This window comes from Gadus morhua, chromosome 11, assembly GCF_902167405.1.
Source record: "Gadus morhua chromosome 11, gadMor3.0, whole genome shotgun sequence".
Classification (NCBI taxonomy): domain Eukaryota; kingdom Metazoa; phylum Chordata; class Actinopteri; order Gadiformes; family Gadidae; genus Gadus; species Gadus morhua.
Window position 1 is genome coordinate 10,177,383 of NC_044058.1, and position 19,720 is coordinate 10,197,102.

Genomic DNA, 19,720 nt, shown 5'->3' on the forward strand with positions numbered 1-19,720 from the left:
ACAGTAGACTGATTGTAGCTTTTTCATTTTTTATATTATTGTTGCTCTGGATAATTGGAAATTAATTGGATTCACACTGGTTATTATCAATCAATAATATGCTGGCGATGAAAGCCAGGGGTGTGGTGGTGTACTTTGGTTCATGTAGACGTGACAGTGTGATGTAAACTAATTGGAACGAGAAATTCCAATGTTATTTTACATTATGAACTTGTGCCAAATAAAATAGATTGCATTTTAATGAATTGTTTGTACAACCTTTACTTCTTAAACTTCTGCTCTTGTTTTCCCCTCATTTAATTAATATCATAAGTTGGGAAAGTAGCACGATGCTTGATTTCCGTTTTCCGATCTTTAAACATTATTATGAATCGTACATTCTTAGAAAATATGTTTACATTACTTTGACAGCCTCTTCCGTGATCTGCACAACATTGTACCACACCGTGTTCAATACAGACCCATAAAATGTATTTTTACCAAGTGTGGATGAAAGGCCGTATTTGCAGAGCACAGAGCTCTTATCAAGGTACCAACCACTTTGTCAAACCTATAATGAAGCACACACACACACACACACACACACACACACACACACACACACACACACACACACACACACACACACACACACACACACACACACCAGTCTTGACGCTGATGATGTAATTGAAGAGTAGCTACGGCGACGCTGCTCCCGTTTGAAATAGCCTCGGCGCTGCGTCCAAATTAGCACGGAGCCCATAAGTTGTCCCGCACCGTATCATCAATTGTCAGGGCGAGTAAGTGGCCAGCAAACATGTGGGTATAAATACACACAGTGACATGATTTATTGTCTGGCTCCGGTGCTGACGTTGTTATTTTCCCTCCAAGTCCCTGATTGCCGCTGCGTCCTGAAGGCTATTTGGGTTGGGAGATGTTTGACTCGACAATTAGGGCGTTTGTGTTCACTGCAAGGACCACCAGCTGCTGCTGATGTTTCCCTCGCCAAGACGAAAGAAGAGGAGGAGGAGGAGGAGGAGGAGGTGGAGGTGGGAACCCCCCATCTAAGTCCACCGGGACCCTGTGTGTGTGCTAGTGTTTTTGTGTGCTAGAGGGGGGAGACCACGGTGGAGAGACACTACTCAAGATGCACCACTGAGGAGTGAGGTGATCACAGGGACCACAGGCAGCCATTTTGGAGTCGGGAGTGGGTTTGAGGGGGTCTGGGCTGAAGGGCGGGGTGTGGGGATTCATTTTTTTGGTGGCTAACCAAAACTATTCCCCAGAGAGGGAGAGGGATGCCAAAGATAACTGCTGAGGAGACCGGCCATTTTATTCTTCTTCTTCTTCTGGTTCGCTTGTGGGGGAGAAAATAGGGGGGTGCAGGGGGGGGTGCGGGGGTCTGTTGGCCGGCCTAGTGGAAAATCACTGACTGGTTGTTGTGGAGGGGAAGGGCGATCAGTCATTCTGTCGTGGTTTGTAGACAAGAGTTGGACTCACTGGGGACCTGCCTCAAGAAAACTGAAGCCGGTTTGGTGAATCAACGAGGGAAAATAAATATGTGCACATGTTCACATGCGGCGCTAGTAAACAGAAAGAAGAAGTAATTTTGGTCGTTTCCACACAACCCAGAGCAGCGCAATATCGGCTGTGTACTGACATGCAAGTGGAAGGGGAAAAGACAATGAGGAAATACCCCTGGGCAAGGCACACCCTGAGTCGCCAACAGAGTTGCTTTTCAGCAAATCCAAGAACTGCATGACTTCAGGCTGGCTTGAATGTGTACGGACGTTTAAAAGTCAAAGAACTCACATCACATAAACATCACATAAATAATGAATACAAACGGCTCCCTTAAGAAGAACAGTGTTGAACCTTAAGAAGCTCTTAAGTTTTACTGTCATCCCAGAGGGAGGAGGCCTACCGTTTTGACTTTGAAGTACAGGCCCAGGACCAGCAGGAAGTGGATGACCAGGTAGAGGCGTGCAGCCAGGGATAACTGACGATCAAGAGGCAGCTCCTTCCCAGTTAACTGTAAACACACACACAACACGCACACACACACACACACACACACATTAAACAATTACACAGCAAACGTGTCAAACACGTTTTTGCAGTTTTTGCTTTGGCCCATACACCCACACATACACACACACAAGCACACACAGACAGTAAAACACTAAAATAAGAATACACTTAATTGAAAGTATGTTTTTTTCTTTGCTTGGAAATAAGTTAATTCATCCATTGAAGAAATGTTTGGCCGTCGTTTTTTGTGCTTAAGAAACAAATGTGTAAAATTAACGGGTTCCTAAATTGTTACAAGGAAGATATTTTGACGGGTCAGTTAAATAGAAGAATGCTAAAGTGGTCCCCCTTCGTGGTAACAAATGTCCTCTTCACTGTACCCCAGTGAGACTCCCTCCGCTCTGTCTCGCCGTCCTCCGTCTCTAAATACATTAATATGGAGTTCTTCAGGGGATGGATCTCCCTCCCGCTTCAAGGGAAGCAAATAAACAAAGCTGCGCTGGCGGTAACCGTGGCGATGGAGGCCGTAGCCATGCATTCCCAGTTCCTGCCATCACAGGCTCAACACATAGATCTCATGTGTGTATCACGCGGATAACAATATATTTAAACAACCACAGAAGCGTGAGGGAGAAAAAAGAATGAATTAAAACTCTTTTAAAGAACAAAATGTGTGAAAATATGCTTCTCCACATTTTGGGCGAAGTACATAAATGATGATGAAGTTAATAATGTGTGAAATCATTTAGGGGAAGGAAAAAACAATCCCTTTATTTTACGGAGCGTGACGAAAAGAGCCAATCTTGCAACCTCGATTTCTACCTTTCTCTTTTTCTTCACGAGGGAGTGATATTAGGGGGAGCGGGAGTGGGGGTGGATGAGGTGGGTCTGGGGGGGTACGGTGTGGCGGTGGTCCTTTCTGGATCGCAGTGGTGCGGCTGGAGGCGGTGGTGCGGCTGGAGGGAGCGGGGAAACAGACCTGGTGCTGGCTGACCCGCAGCACCGGAGCTCTGCTCAGTCTCACAGAGCTCCAACACATTCTGCCTCGTTCCTTCCTCTGCTGGACCTCTCTCTCTCTCCCTCTCTCCCTCTCTCTCTCTGTGCCTTTCATTCCCTCACGCAGGGCCGTCAACACGCGCCCCCTCCACACGCCCCTGTCCGGGGCCCAACAATGGGAAGCCTTTTAAGATATTTCAGTCACATTCCAGCTCTGTCTGCATGGTCAGAATCAGCCTGCTGGATTTTTTAGGGGTCGGCTCTATTAAAAAAAGAAAAAAGGCCTTTTTCCTTTCTGACTTTCTTTACAATCTGGTTTAAGTGTGAAGTATAAGGGTGACTTCACTATAGGTCCCCATCAGCGTTTATTTCAAAGCTAACCACTGGGGCACCCAATTGTAGTCCAGACTTCACCTCTTTGTGCACATCAAGCGAAAGCTCACACGCATACAAGCACACACACACACACACACACACACACACACACACACACACACACACACACACACACACACACACACACACACACACACACACACACACACACACACACACACACACACACACACACACGTATAATTGGATTTGAATTTGATCCCTCTGACTGTGTTTAAAGAGGAGTGAAAATTAGCTCACTATGTTCCCTTTACAAAGGCTAGTCGTACTTATTTCTTGTGGCATTTCCTTGTTAACTTGTAGAATGGGCGTGTGTTTGTGTTTTATGTCTGCTCTGTGTTTCAGATGTGTCGTAATGACAGAGCATGGGACTCATATGCAGGACATTGTGTTGTCTATGTGTGTGTGTGTGTGTGTGTGTGTGTGTGCGCGCGTGCGTGCGTGCGTGCGTGCGTGCGTGCGTGTGTGTGTGTGTATCTTATACTAAACTAAAGCTAAGGTAAATGTTAAAGAATATATATTTATATTGATAAACACTGACAAAGTAGCAAATGCGAAAGGCTACTTGCATGAGGGACTTGTTCGTGATCGCCCAGTCTCGGTTTGCCAGGTTTCCAACTCGGTCCGTTGGAAAATGTCGACAGCTTCTCACTTAATGTATTGAAGCGGCTGGCTTTTCTCCACAAATACCGATAGTAGTGGAACTGTCAGTGGGGGGGAAAGGAAAAGGTCCATGAGTGCAATACTTGTGTGAGACCAATCAAACACAGATCACTTAACCACTTCAACATGAAGACCAAGTGACTACTTTGGTGTTTCAATCTGAAAATAAAAATGCTTTTTGGCTCACAGGTAGACTTCACTCTCATTGAGTCAATGGCAGCCGCTAACACTAACAAAATAATGTTTGACTTCTTCATGGGCATCCTCTTCTTCTCTGCTGGCCAGTGGGTTTTTAATGGTGAGTCAAATTGCAATTGGTACATTTACATTACATAGAGTCATGGAGCAGACTCCTCTATCCAAAGCGACTTGTGAACCTGAGAAGAATAAATGTAGTGAATGAATGGATGTGTGTGTGTGTGTGTGTGTGTGTGTGTGTGTGTGTGTGTGTGTGTGTGTGTGTGTGTGTGTGTGTGTGTGTGTGTGTGTGTGTGTGTGCGCGTGTGTGTGTGTGTGTGTGTGTGTGTGTGTGTGTGTGTGTATGTGGGCAGGGGTGTTTGTGTGTGTGTGCATGTGGGCAGGGGTGTGTCTGTGTGTGTGTGTGTATGTGTGTATTGATGGATGTGTGTGTGTGTGTGTGTGTGTGTGTGTGTGTGTGTGTGTGTGTGTGTGTGTGTGTGTGTGTGTGTGTGTGTGTGTGTGTATGTAGGCAGGGGTGTTTGTGTGTGTGTGTGCATGTGGGCAGGGGTGTGTCTGTGTGTGTGTGTGTGTGTATGTGTGTATTGATGGATGTGTGTGTGTGTGTGTGTGTGTGTGTGTGTGTGTGTGTGTGTGTGTGTGTGTGTGTGTGTGTGTGTGTATGCGCGCGTGTGTGTGACCCGCGTTGTCTATGCAGAAATGGCCTTTACACCAATGTCTTACTATAGCACATAGTTCTGATGAGGTAACGCAAAAAAAAAGTGAGAATGAAAATAGAAGAAGTTGAAATGTAGAGAACGAGACGTACCTGAATGTTGAGGGATTCATATGTTTTGATGGGAAACACAAGGCCGTACACCACCTTGTCTTTCTCAGGGGTGAACGTACCTGGGGAGGGAGGGAGAAGGGAGGGGGGAGGGAGGAAGGGAGAGAGAGAGTTCATAACCGACAGCAATTAATATCTGATATACGATAGTCCGTCAATAGCTCCAAGATATTTACAGCATGAAGACAGGGACAGACACTGCAGGTGACACTGATTGAATATTTAGCTAACTAACCCCATGAAACAAGAATAAATGATTCGCAACTATATGCCCGTCGATGAACATCCTAAAATGCCGTGAGAAAGGAATGGAACCTCTGAGCTGGGCAGGGTTAAGGTCATGGCCAGGGAATCGAATGTCTACGCATAGCATTGTTAGTTCCTTACCAAACAGTCGGTCCCATACAATCAGCACTCCTCCGTAGTTCTTGTCAATGCAGTACAGATTACGTCCTGTCAAGTCAAAGGTCTGATATAAGACTACACAGGTTGAAAAGATAGCACAAGTCAGCTCAATCCGAGACAGCGAAAATGAATCCCTATTTATATTAAAAAGCAACATTTAGACATTTTAGTATTTTTACCATTTAGCAGATGAGTTCACCCAAGAAAGACTAAAAGCTGATATTATTTGATCTAGTCACAAGTCTCCCTCTAACTTTGACTACTGCCCGCTATAAATAAAATGGAATGAAAATACTATATCCTAAAGATCCTAAGTGATGAAGACTTGATTGACTGATGAAACTATGTGTTACCATGGTGAACTCTGTGATGACTGGGGGTGTTAAGGATCCATTCCAGGGGGCCCAGGTCCTTGATCACCTACAGAGAAACACCAACAGCTAAGCACCTACTGACATGCCTACTGACATGTACTGGTCTTAGTTCCTTTCAGAAAAGGGTTGGGAATATTCAGAATATACAATACAAGTACCATATTTATTCACACAATAGTACCTGGAGCCAAGAACACAAACAAACACACACACACACACCCACAAAAAAAAACACACAACACACACACACACAACACACAACACACTCCCACAGTCCATGCAGACAATAACTGAAAAGGAGAAACTTTATCTTGAATGAAAAGTTTTTATATTTTTTCTGTGTCCATATCTTTCTCAGATTCTGCGGTTGGAACGAGTCCGGGGCCAATAGAACGCCAATAAATTACATGACATCAAAAAAAGCAAAAAGGACCCCATAAAACAGGCATAAATTACATCACTTCAGAAGGAATTGTGACGACTTAAGGCCGATTTTCGCTAATAGTGCCCTTTAAGATGGAAGGCTTTTCCAGAACCATTTATTCCCTCTAACGATCACAGGGATTGTAAAAAGAATTACAAAAAAAACAGATTCTCCCAGTCACTTTCAAGGCGGAGTGGGAGCCAATGCTTCTGTTTGGAATATTTCATAAAACCTCATTATATTTTATTAAACGCAGGTTCCACTGAAGCCCGCGGTCGAGGAAGGAGAACAGTGGGTAAAATGGCTGCACAGGGAACAGAGTGAGAAAACCTCCTCCCTTGGAATGGCTTTATAACCACGGTTGGTCCCACAGTCCCAGACGCTAAACGCTTGGTAGTCAGACGCCTTCCACCACTGCCGTTCATACGGGTTAATTACACACATTACACATGTTTATGATGTTTGAAAGTGTTCGCAGGCTTGCAAGCCACACGTAATTCCGTAGTTTTTTTAACAATATACTATCTGGAATAAAGATGAAGTGTAGAGTGTTAGTGTACGGCTAATACTATTACTACTCATCATTTCTAAAAAAAATTATGACAATTTAATAATCATAATAATAAGTATTATTATTATAATAATAATTATTATTATAATAAAACACATGAATACCAATAATAATGCGATTATTTGTCATAGCTTCGTAATATTAACCTGCCATATGTGACAGCAACTGGGTAGCCAATGGCAGTATCAAGTTTAGTTGGTGATTTGAAGTAATCTCATACACACACACGCACACACACCCACGCACACAACCTACTCACCTCGGTGTGGATCCAGAACTGGTAGAGGAGATTGAATTCGATGTGGACGGCGAACACGGAAGGGGGAACGGCCAGTGCCATGGGCAGGTAGAACACCTGGGAAGGTTTGAACACACGCCAGAATGGTTGGAGAAATGGTCTGTTTACCAAACAAATTAAATGATATTTTTTAAACACATTTTTGAACAGAAAATGCCATATCACTGACCTTAACATCAAATATTAATACAATTTTATTAAATAATTAAATAAAGCAAAATAATGAAACAACATTTACACTATTGAAATATAGAACATAAAACAATACATTTAAAAATAAAGATCTGATTATAAATGCAAAAAATGTAAAGGAGAAATTTGGTTATACAATCAACTGTAAATACAATTTTATGAAGAATATTTAGATGGTATTTAATATTTCACAACATACATTTCCAGAGGCTCATATGCTGGTGTGAGTATGGGTGTGAAGGTTCTATATAAAGAAAATATTACTCAAAGAAATGTTCTAAGATGCCCAGTTAGAGAATATTTCCTCAGAATAATTTAATGTTGAACTTGCATTATAAATGATGCCTTATAAATGAATACTCATAGTTTTATCAATTTTTGCATTTAGTCAACAGCTTAATGAAGTCAAATAAAGAAATCACAGTCCATTAATATTTAAACATAATTATTGTTATTATAAATAATTATTAATAAATGTTATTTTCTCATTAAGTACAATAAGGGCATTTCAAAACACAATTCATAAAAGCCAGGGCTTTGGGAAAAAGTGTATCTTAAAATAAGAACAATTAAATAAAGAGGTGTTATCAGGTTCATCATCATGCACATGTATAGGGGCTCGCTGGTGAGGCTGGAACGATATTGGGTTGTTCAAAGTGGGAAAGCTGCCTCACAGCTGTGTGGGGAGCCGACCGTGGTCCACATGTGCGATCGCCACGGTCTCGGAACACATGGGACATACGGCTTTTGAACTGCCCGTGTGAAGATAGAACATGGTACGAGTCTGTCTATACTTGCTTTCAACCTTTACTGTTTATAGCGTGCCATGTAAAGTTACTTTTTTCTGACAGTACTCGTCTCTCCCTCGTTTGTTTCTGTATCTCACTCACAAACTCTTGTCAAAATGCTTATCAGAATGCACTGATTTGATTGGCTGAGTAGCTTCACATGCAAAGAATTACAACGCATGCTATTGGTTTCTGAGATTCCCGGATGGCTAAACCAGTGCCGTAATGGCTAGGAAAGCTGCTCCAGTAAAACTAGAACCGCTCAGTCAAAACGTAATTATTTTCAATAATTTGCCTTTTATACATCCGGGTCCGGATAGGAGTATGTTCGGGTGTGGACCCGGACCGTGGTCCGCCTATTAGTGACCTCTGCCCTATTGCATTGTGCAAGCTGCAGTGCTTTTTTATTTCAGCAGCACCTGAACCTCGGCCAAGTGACATCATAGGTGCGAGGACCATTCATTCAGTGAATAGGAAATGTGTCTGACATCTGGATATGGGCCACTTCGAAGGATCGAGAGGAGAGGATAGAAGAGTAGAAAAGAGGAGAGGAGGGAAGAAGAGGAGAGGAGACGAAAAGAGGATAGAAGAGAAGAAAAAGCGAGAGAAGACAAGAGACGAGAAAACATGATTGGAGATCAGGGAAGTTAAGGGACGTGAGGGAGAAGGGGAGAAAACCCAGAGAACCATGGTTGACCTTACCCAGGAGAGAAAGTGATGAACCAGGGATTGTCGTAGCGCTGTGGACAGGTTGTAGTACTCTGAACTGTGGTGCACCTGGTGGGCTGCCCACATGAAGGACACCTCTATGGGAATGGATGACACACACACACACACACACACACACACACACACACACACACACACACACACACACACACACACACACACACACAGACACACACACACACACACACACACACACACACCCACACACACACACACACAGACACAGGCAGACACACACAGGCTCAAACACACAAACACACACACACACACACACACACACACACACACACACACACACACACACACACACACACACACACACACACACACACACACACACACACACACACACACACAAGCGTTATTTAACACAAAACAACCCATATGAGGTGTTTCTTTGGACTTCCATGATACTTGAGTTGGGATGTGGGGTTGTCCACATCTGAGGGACCTTTGTGATGTCACCAGGTGATTGAGCCAATCACTACGAAACATGCAAAATATTCATCAACTTTCTGTTTTCAATGAAAACTATTATGACGGAATCCAATTGGGGACCCTTTATCAAACCCCAGCATTCACTAACGTCCTAACCCAAAAAGGGTCATACGCAGGGTTTAAAAAAATGCTCACACGCGTCCAGCTGCCTCTCTCTCTCTCACGGACGCGACATGTGATACATCTCAGAAATCAAACCTACAGATGAGAAACCGGACTCCCCTGTCCCCGCCGTGAGCAGCCATCTTGATCCCCCCGAACCCGAGCAGACCTATGGCTGTGCTCCTGGTGGAGGGAGGGGCTGACGTGTTATGCCTGGCCGGAGTGTTCAACTGCAGCTGGGTCCATGTACAGCACAGTGTCCCCACGCTCCAGTTTACATTCCTGGGCTGTGTTGTGATACTTGCTACATTAATATCAATGTTACACTTCATTTTGACATCCAACGGGAACACGCTTGTTGGGTTTCACTGCGTTTCTCCAGGCCCGTTTCCGGACCACCCTGCGCTGCAATCGGCACCTTTACGTGCACGCCCCTTGCCTCACGTGCACTTTGACTCTTTCAGGCGCCATGGCTGTAGAAAAAACTATAACCTAACATGGCTTAACCATGTTAACCTCCTATAGGACATCTGTAGTCAAATATGAGGGACAGAAAGGTTCTGAACACTCATGGTTCAGTGTGATAGCTTAGGGCGGTGTCAAGGCTAGCTACGTTTTTTGAAACATCAACCCGATAAATGCCTTGAGATGCGTTTAAACCCCGGGTGCAATTCACTCCATCGTCTTCTGACAGTGAAAGCACCCTTGCGATTTCAGGTAGGGGAGGAGCCTTGCGCACAACCTTGTGGTAGTTGCTGCGGGTCCCTCTTCAAAGTTGAAAATATTTTGTTTTGAGCCATAACTGACAGTTTTTTAAACTTGTTGTGCTCGAGAACACAGCCAGGCCCTAGGGACTGTGATACTGCGTATCAAGTGAACACACATTTGAATGTCAGATGCAATGTTAGACTCGGCGGCTGTCTCTTAACATTAACTGGATACTTTACCCTCATTAAAGGGTAAAGTATCCCCTTATTTGTTTTAAAAAGTGTTAAATAGCTCTATATTCTGACAGCCATCACTGATAAAGAGTGATTGGTCAGTAACATGGGTCCTCCAGTCCCTCTCCACTTTTCTGGAATCCTGTTCCCTCTTTATCCAATCAGGAGAAACAACTCCGCAAAGGGGCGGTCCTTTCTGTGTGTTCGCAGGAAGGCAGCAGGATTTCAGTGTTGACTGGCAAAGGCGGAACAGGCAAAACTACCGATTCCAGTGCTCGTAAGAAAGGTTTACACGACCAAACCATCAACTTATTCAGCATGACCAGATATTGAGGCCTCAAGGTAAAATAAATAAATAAATGGTTGTCATGTTTGTTTGCTGATAAAGTCTCTGCATGGCTCTAACAGTTGCATGTCAATACAGACATCCACTCGCACATAAACACGCTTTGATATGCTTTTTTGTTCATCCAACTGTATGTTGAATGAACGTTATGTTAAACAATATATATATGATATATATACATATATACCAATAAAACCATAAAATCACAGAAACACAAGTTTAGCCAGCTTCAAGCTAGCTTCAAGCTAGCTCCGGGATGGCTCTGTTGTTAATATCTTTTACTCTTTTGAGTGAATATTCAAAAGTCACATCTATAACACGCACGCTTGCTAGCTGCACAGCCGATTAATTAACCTGTGAATTCTGTCGAGAAGGATGGTCGTAAAAGCCATCGGGCTGGGGGGACGGAGAGGGGTGGTTGAGTGAAGAGGGTGAGGAGGAGGTGGTGGGGCAGAGGCACCTGAGCAAACACACACGTCGGCGAGAGCGAGAGTGTGCGAGAGGCGAGGTGTGGGCATAGTGGCGTGTGTCTATCAGCGGCCGAGAGTGCTGACACACCCCGTCGGTCAGTGGAGCGGCCATTACCAACCGACGAGCTGCGCTGAAGGTGGAGCACCGCAAGAACACAAACTTTGAACTGATGTTTAGAAAAAATACAAAAAGTACCGCTTCTGTCGAGAACTCCACACCTCACTTACTTACTTCACTGGGTTATCGTCTTGTTTCAGCTGGTGTGAGTCAGCAGCCATCCCAGAGAAGGGTATTTCTCGGTTGGAGGCAATTCGGTTCAAGGTGGTGTATTTTGAAAGCGAGAAGGCAGTTAAATGACGTTTGGGTTGTTCTTGTTTCCAACTTTCTTTGCCCTCCTGACCCGACTGACAGAAGCTTGCGACTAAGATGTCAGTGACCCGCGAGGTTAAGGCAACCGGGACAGAAGAATAAGAGGACAGAAGAGTTGAGAGCAGTTGTTTCGCTCATGCACATTTTATGATATGACTTCAACAGTTGATTTAGTTTATGGCTTTATGTGTCACATCCCAGGCCAGGTTAACAGGCTTTTTACCTAAGGTGGGGCTGGCTGTTTGACCTGCTTTCACAGGGGCCTCCCTCCAAAGGCCAAGTGTGTTTAGCCTACAGATCAGGGTGAGTCTCTATATAACAGATAACAAGTATAACCACAGTTATACAGGAGAGTATACCTGCTAACGTGTTAGCGTGTCAGACGTTAAATAAACAGCGGTATTCCTATTGGAGCTGCACACCAGAGAAGCTCTGAGAGTCCTGTCTCATAAACCACAGCGAGACGGAAGATTAATACAAACGGCCACGCTATGGGAGACGGTCGGTAACACAACAGAAAAACTGAAGAATCCCCTCTTTGTCTGATTCCAACAACCCGAGTCCCAACCTCCTCCTCCTCCTCTCTCTCCCCTCTCCTTACTGGAGACCTCCTGCCTCCCTCGGTCCAGGAGTGAGGGGTCTTAAGATTGATGCGGCTTGTCACCGATGGGAAGTTTGAGCCGCCAGGCTTCGCTGCAAGCCAACGTCCCCGGGCCTTGAGGCACCACGGGACGCTGCATAGTTTGGCACGGCCTTCCCCGCAGGGAGACCCCGTTAATGGTGAGAACCAATGCCACAGAGTCCATGGTTCTTTTTTGTTTTAAATCCTCCCCCACCGTCATGCTTAAGAAACATCAGAGGAGCGCTCCAACATGGCCTCTGGTGGGCGCCAGTACCGCCAGTCTCGCGTCAATCCACTTTCTCAGCCTTAGCTTTACGCTAACACGTCAACGTTGATGTTATTCCGCTAACCAAAATGTATTTTTTTCGGGTGTGTGAGAAAAGTGAGAAATTGTATTGAGTTAGACACTGGCTCAACCTATTAAAGTCCATTCTAAACATGTCAAGGGTTTGATTTCATACTTCTTTAGCTTGTCTTAAATGTAAAGAAAACCTCCCTGTAACCTGCGGTGTGGTTCTCTAAATTGCAAGGATTATCAAGTCAAACATGTAATTATTTGGAGGAAAAATTACCGGACACAAAATCGAAAATCCCCCAAATAAAATGACACTAAACTGACAAATACCTAAACTATCCGAGTTGTACTGCACATGGAAATTGGAAGTAAGTAGGGGAACAAAAAAAAAAAGACTCCATTTGACCACTCAACCCTTTTAAATATCCACCTGATGAAATGATTTTCCAAGATTATCAATCAGGCGCCCAAATCACCACCCTCGGTGACAAACCCCTGGCGCTGGAGGAGCGCGGCCCTTGAAGTGGAGCCCTGCGAGTGGTGGAATGCCTTGTCAATCGCCCGGGTAATGGGGTGTGAACAGCTCTCCAGTGTTTGGATTGGCGGGGGCTTGGAGCCCGTGCCAACTCAAACACAGAGGGCCGTGCTGGGGCCGGGGCGGCGGCCAACACTCCCCCAGCTCGGCTGCTATGTACTTCATGCTGTCCACACACACACACACACACACACTGCAGACACTCCTCTCCAAACACTCAGCAGAGCCCGCGCACCACACAGGGCCCCGACACTGCAGGGGCCGCGCGACCGCTGGGGGACAGACTCACTTCTAATGTCAATAAACAACAAAATACTAATAATTAAAGGCTGTTTTTTTTATTTGCATTACTTTTTCATTGGTTGCTGAGTTTTGAATGAGCTTTTATTTTTATTATTTTTTGAATGTTTGACTATACTGCGTTGATTATATTGATATTTTCTATATCAAATTACTTGATATATTATTGCTAGTATTCTTTCGATTACAATTTTTGCTTTAATTTCCTATTTTATTGAAGGCAGTTTGAATGGAGTTGGAGCGATGGCTGACGACAGTGAATCATCACAGAGATCGGCAGAGCCAGATCCAATCAACCACCAATCACAATCCCTCAAAAACGACTTACTGCACTCCAGTTTATTCTTGTGTCTATTGCCTCTTCAAACATTCCTCTTAATGGAAGCTTATTTGTATTGCGGCAGACATACACATGCACATCCTCACACATTCTCACGCAAACACACACAGACGCACACACGTGCACACACACACACCCAGTGTAGAGACAACACCCCGGGGCCCCTGGCCCCTCCATCAGCGTGTGGTCGGGCCCCGGCCCTGCAGAAGTGGAAATGGGCTTGTCTGTCACGCGTGTTGATAGAAGGAAGCACGTTTATGAAGCACACTCGTGCGGTACCCACGCACACGCGCTCATAGGTTGGCAGTGCGCACACACACACACACACACAAAGACACACACACTCGCATACCTTCCTACCACATATATACACACAAAGTCCACAAAAGGCTACGCTCTTCCTCTTTCTGATAATATTTTGAGTGGGGCAGCCTGCAATATTCTTTATGAATATGCTATACCATGTGAAAAACACACACCTACACACACACACACACACACACACACACACACTGTGGGTTGACCTGCGGACCACCATTCATATTATCCCTGACTCCCGGAGGAGAGTTCAGCTGCTCAGTCCTCTTGGCTCACTGCCCTCCTCACCCCCACATCCTGACCCAGACCCTCAGACACAACAGTACCAACCGGTGGTCACCCTGCGGGGGGGGGGGGGGGGGGGGGGGGGGGGGAAGTCAGCCCGCCAGGTCAGTCCCAGAACTCCCAGGTCAATGAGAAAATTTATTAGGAGGCCTCGCGGGCCACTACAGGGTAACACCAACCTCAACAAACCCACCTCTGCAAGGATAAACCAGGATAACACCCACCTCAACCCACCCCTGCAAGGTGCTTCCCGTTTAAATGATACATTCAGGGGGAGGAAAGGAGGAGGAGGAGGAGGAGGAGGAGGAGGAGGAGGAGGAGGAGGAGGAGGAGGAGGAGGAGGAAGAGGAGGAGGAGGAAGAGGAGGAGGAGGAAGAGAAAGAAGAGAAGAATCAACCTGTTGCATCTATTTTCATCAACTGTCATAGAAATGGTAGGAGCGTGGACGCACTGACCAAACAACCACAGAACAATCGCTGCACACACACACACACACACACACACACACACACACACACACACACACACACACACAGACACAGACACAGACACAGACACACACACACACACACACACACACACACACACACACACACACACACACACACACACACACACACACACACACACTTAACCCTCTCTCGGATGTGGATATCAAAGAAAATGTGCCCAGACGTAGCTCCACACATCCACACACACTTATGGTGTGTCATAGCGCACAAATGTGTGCTATGATGATCGTCCCTTAATCACATGCCCATTGTCAAAGTTCTTCACAGACCTACATCCTACAACACACCCTCACCACAATCCCTCTAAGGGCCAGGGATACAGGGTGGCAACCGGCTGATATCGAGGCCAGCTGGTTTTGAATCCCGTTCAAACATGACTTCAACAAGCCTTTAAGATATACTGTGGCCGGGTGGACATTGGTTGGTAAGAAACGATCTCACATTTCGTTGGAAACTCAGTAAAGTAAGGTAACTGCATGATTATTAATCATCAGTAGAAGACACTTTTACTATCTTCAGCATCTCAGTCATTTTGTCTCACAGTACCGGCTACCAGGATTAAAAACGACAAGCAGCAGCACCACCTGAGTTCCCACACAAAGGTTACTTTAACATGAACTACTCCTATTTACTTTGACCTTATCTGTCGTTGGGTTTCTGCAGACAAACACACACACACACCCACAAAGAAATGTGTGTGTGTGTGTGTGTGTGTGTGTATCATTGGATGAATGAATGACGTCGGCACCCACAAAACATGACGCCTGCGCCTGATTGCATACAGGAATCCACGTGCACCTCACACGCAGCATTTTGCATGTGAGGTGCATCATTACACTATCACTACAAGTAATACTTAAGTTACGTGCGGCCGGGTGTTCGTAGATGGAAGTGTGTTTTGTTGTTTTATATTTTGAGTCGGCTTTTATTGACTAGTCTTACAAGAGGAATCAATATTAGTATTATTTTGTCAAACACATGCCTCTGGTGATAAGTCAACAGGTGGGCCTGTAGAAAATTAATTAAAGCATTTGTCCAGTGTGCTAACCCCCTAGGTAAATTTTTGACTATATCTATGTCCAGATGGCTGTATCTTCACTTTTTCCAACACAAGGAAAAGCATACAAGCTGCCTTGGCTAGCTCATTTTTTACAAAAGTGCTCACAAACCAAAAATCCACAGGTTTGTATTCTGTGATTACATGCTACAGACATGCTCACAGATTCAGACTTCTGAGTGCATGGCGACATTCAGGCTAGACGGGAGGGTAAGTGCAGGAGGGGGCGGTTCTTACCTCAGTGGAACGCAGCCTAAGCACTTACTTCTGAATAAAAATGTAGTTCTCAGCTCCCGGCTGTATAAATGTATATCGTAGCAAGTCAGCCTCTAAGTCCATGAGCATGCACAGGGGATTACAAATTCAGAATATAAACTGGTTAGTTTGTGGGCAGTATTGGAGAAAACGATCAGGCCAGGGCAGTTTGTATGCATAACTTGTGTCGGACAAAACAAACATACAGACAAGATAAGATGAGTACAAGATACAGATGGGAGCTTGTAACCACTGAATGGAATAGAACGAATTTTAAAGGCTTGGTAGCTGTCCATGATAACTGATAACCCTAACCCTAAATAAATAGACTATACGCTATTCAAACCAAATCGTCATTTAGATAAATCCTTTACAAAAAGTAAAAATTGTGTATCCCTAAAACCAAACTTGGGCAGCAGCCAAAAATGACCGATTGATGATAACATACAGTAACAGAGGATAACAAAGCCAAGGATACTGCCCTTGATTATGTGCAAAAAATTTGAATGAGGCCAAAGAAATTGGAGCATTTACTACGGAATGTGCATCACTTTATTATCTGTGATAATTTTGGCAGTAACTAAAATAGCTATATTAATAGTAGTCACTTCTGTTTAGAGGTGAATGTGTAGATCCTATTCATTTGATTTATGTGTTAAAAACAGATGAGTCTTCTCTAGGAATTTAATCCAAAAAATATTTGTATAGTTATCATTACATTCAGAGTTCTAAATTAGTTTTGTGTGCCCTCTACAGTTACACATTATGTTTGATCCATCATCGGTAGGCTGCTGAAGTACGATATACTTAGTAAGATAAGTATAAACAAAAACATTCAAAAGGATTCTATCAAAGAAGGTCTAGGTGCAAGGCCCACATCATACAACAGCCCCAACCCTAAAGCTCTCAAAAGAGCCCGGTCGGACACCCCAATCCAAAGAGAAGAGATGCTGAAAAGGAACACAGAAGAGGGATCCCTCGATCCCGGGACAGTGCAATAGATAAAAAATAAAATAAAATGTGACCCTGCAGCTCCATTAAGATTGTCCTCCTGGCTCATAGCCGCAATGAGCTGGGAGAGGCCCACCAGCTGCTTCTACAACTAGCTTCTTTCTGCTTGTTTGTTTGTGGAAAGCGTGCCGGATCACTGGCGTACCATCGCTCTGAATCCGATTAAAGATCCTTCCAGGCCCTGATCCAAAGTGCAGGTCCAATTGGGCATACTAAAATGTAAATGTGGAGTCCAATCCAAAGCTCCTGAAAGACTGCCAGGCTGACTTTCCCCTTACTTTGTTCCCATTATATATATATATATATATATACTGTATATATATATATATATGAAAAGCCTGGGGCTGCCCAGAATAGTGATGTCTTCTCAATAAAGATGGCATCAGCAGAGACAAATGGCAGTTTTTCAAACCACTTTCCACTCAATTAAGACAAGAAGTCCTTTCAAGTAGAACACACGGGAAGGGAGCTCTTTGGAGGAATAAAGTCATAAAGTGGTTCAGATTGAAAATGGTATTTTAGAGTCCAGCTTATAGAGGCTCTCCTATTTCCCAACAGAGGGTGACACTTCTGGCCTCTTGTACTGCCCTCTATTGAACAAAATGTTCCCTTTTTTAATATGCATTGTGCAGATTTATAGCACAGATTTTTAGAGCACACTGGAACTATAGAAAGTATCCTTTAAGTGATCTATTAAGGCCCCAATTGGCCAACCTGTAAGGAAGATATATTTTCAGATATATGTGCGTGGACCTTGTAAAACAAGGGGGAGTCCCTGAAAGCAAATCCAGCAAGAGTCGTATCATTACACGACAGAAAATCTTTTCTCACTAAAGTCCGCCCGGAGCTCCACCACCGCCACCATCGGCCTTCTCCAGAACCGAAGCACGTCTCAGACCAGACGGGGGCGACCCCAGACGACTTGGCCTGAGCCCCGCTTCACGTGTCAGTTCAGGTTCCTGGTAAACCGAGATGACCTCACCCCAGCGTCGGGGAGCGTCTGGTGAGCAGCGCGGGACCGTGCCTGGCCCGAGGGCTGTGGTCAGCGGGCGGCTTTCCTTTGGTAACAAGGGAGAAAAAGCTTACATCCACAGCGAGCTCCTTGCGGCCTCCCGGCACAAAACCATTATCTGGAACCCCACAATGTTCCATAATAACTAGCCTGCCGTGCAGCGGCAAGGGAACGTAGGAGCCGGAAAAAAAAGGATTTTGAGAATGGATTTCAAACGCATTTCAGAACGGTGGTTCAAAAATAAAATTGAGACCGTCTCGGCGAAAAGAGCCGATATATGAAAAGGCCACGACATGTTGGACGCCTTGTAGAACAAATGCCAGCCGCATGCTTTGAGGCATGTATCATTTACTTTGGATTGGACATAATGCGATTCAACAGAATCAGACGGCAGTTTGGCTTTTGTATTTAACCAATTCAGTCCCAACACAGCCGAGCAGCCCCATGGAGCGCATTAGGGTCTGACAGGTCATTAAGCGCTGCTTAAACAGCACATCCTTCAGGATAATGACAAAGTCTGGACGTTTCTTAATGTGCTGTATTACCTTCGAGGAAAGACAATCTTTGAGCCGAGGTATGCCGGGTAATTTTCCGTCACAAAGTACGACGGTTGGCTCTGGGCCTTTCTAAAACAGCCTCTGTTTATCCAGATTTGAGTATCAACACCGAGCACAGCGGGCATTGGACCAGAACCATTTGGACGGTATGTGTGAAGTCAAATGAAGGCAGAGCCCAAAACGAGCATCGCTCTAAAAGCAGGCAAATAAATACCCTTCAGCCCCCCCTCCCTGGTAAAGCATGTGTGTCTTGCAGGCCTCTGCCTCACACATCAACAAATCAACAGCGATTCAAAGAGAAGGAAGCAGGGATTCAGCCCACAGTGCTTAGAAACAAATCGAGCTGGAGCTGAGCCAGCGTTGTCTTGTTCCCTTTTGTTACGTCCATTTATCTTTTGTCGGGGTGGGAGGAGAGGTATAGGTAGTGGGAGAAGCTTAAAGAAGACCTATCAGTATTTACAGGCCATGGATCTGACAGACCCCGGGACTGGGAGCCCTCCCCCCAACCCCCCCCCCTCCCGCATAGAACTCTGGGGACACAGCTCAACATCTGCACAGTACCAAAGCAGCTGGATGTAACTCAGGAATAATTGCTTCCTGCAGAAAAATATGATGTGTGCGCTCTCCTCACAGGTCCTGCTGCCTGCGAGGGGGACAAGCGTCCCCCAAGGTCCCAGCGTCATTCGTCACGCGCTCTTTGTACTCGTGGTTGATTTAGCCCTACGACGGTAGAGCGCCAAGCGTTCAGGGATTCTCTGAACGTTAGCTACCACTTAAGGAAGGGATTTTTATCGGCGATATCTTAATATTCGATCAACGGTACAAGCAGGGGTTGTGTAAAAAGATATTTCCTGGAGCTCTTTGTTGAATACACGTTGAACAAATTGCTGGCTTGGCCGAATCCTCAGTGACAGACAAGGAGGGAAATGAGAGGAGATTGTGTTCTTCATGTGTGTGTTTGTCCATACGTACGGCCTGTCGGTTAGAGTTTGGGAAACTTTGTGAGATGTTGAATCGACA

The 19,720-nt window shown here is 45.0% G+C and overlaps 1 protein-coding gene across 1 annotated transcript in view; it reads right to left on the reverse strand.

Moving 5' to 3' along the window:
- Positions 1-19,720, reverse strand: part of agmo (alkylglycerol monooxygenase) — a 42,246-nt gene that overhangs the window by 15,844 nt on the left and 6,682 nt on the right. The window contains exons 4-10 of the mRNA XM_030371642.1: positions 8,848-8,951; positions 7,127-7,222; positions 5,852-5,918; positions 5,481-5,546; positions 5,076-5,155; positions 3,976-4,110; positions 1,908-2,015 (exon numbers count right to left, since the gene is read on the reverse strand). Coding sequence (XP_030227502.1) covers positions 1,908-2,015; positions 3,976-4,110; positions 5,076-5,155; positions 5,481-5,546; positions 5,852-5,918; positions 7,127-7,222; positions 8,848-8,951 — 656 coding nt within the window. The remainder of the gene's footprint in view (positions 1-1,907; positions 2,016-3,975; positions 4,111-5,075; positions 5,156-5,480; positions 5,547-5,851; positions 5,919-7,126; positions 7,223-8,847; positions 8,952-19,720) is intronic.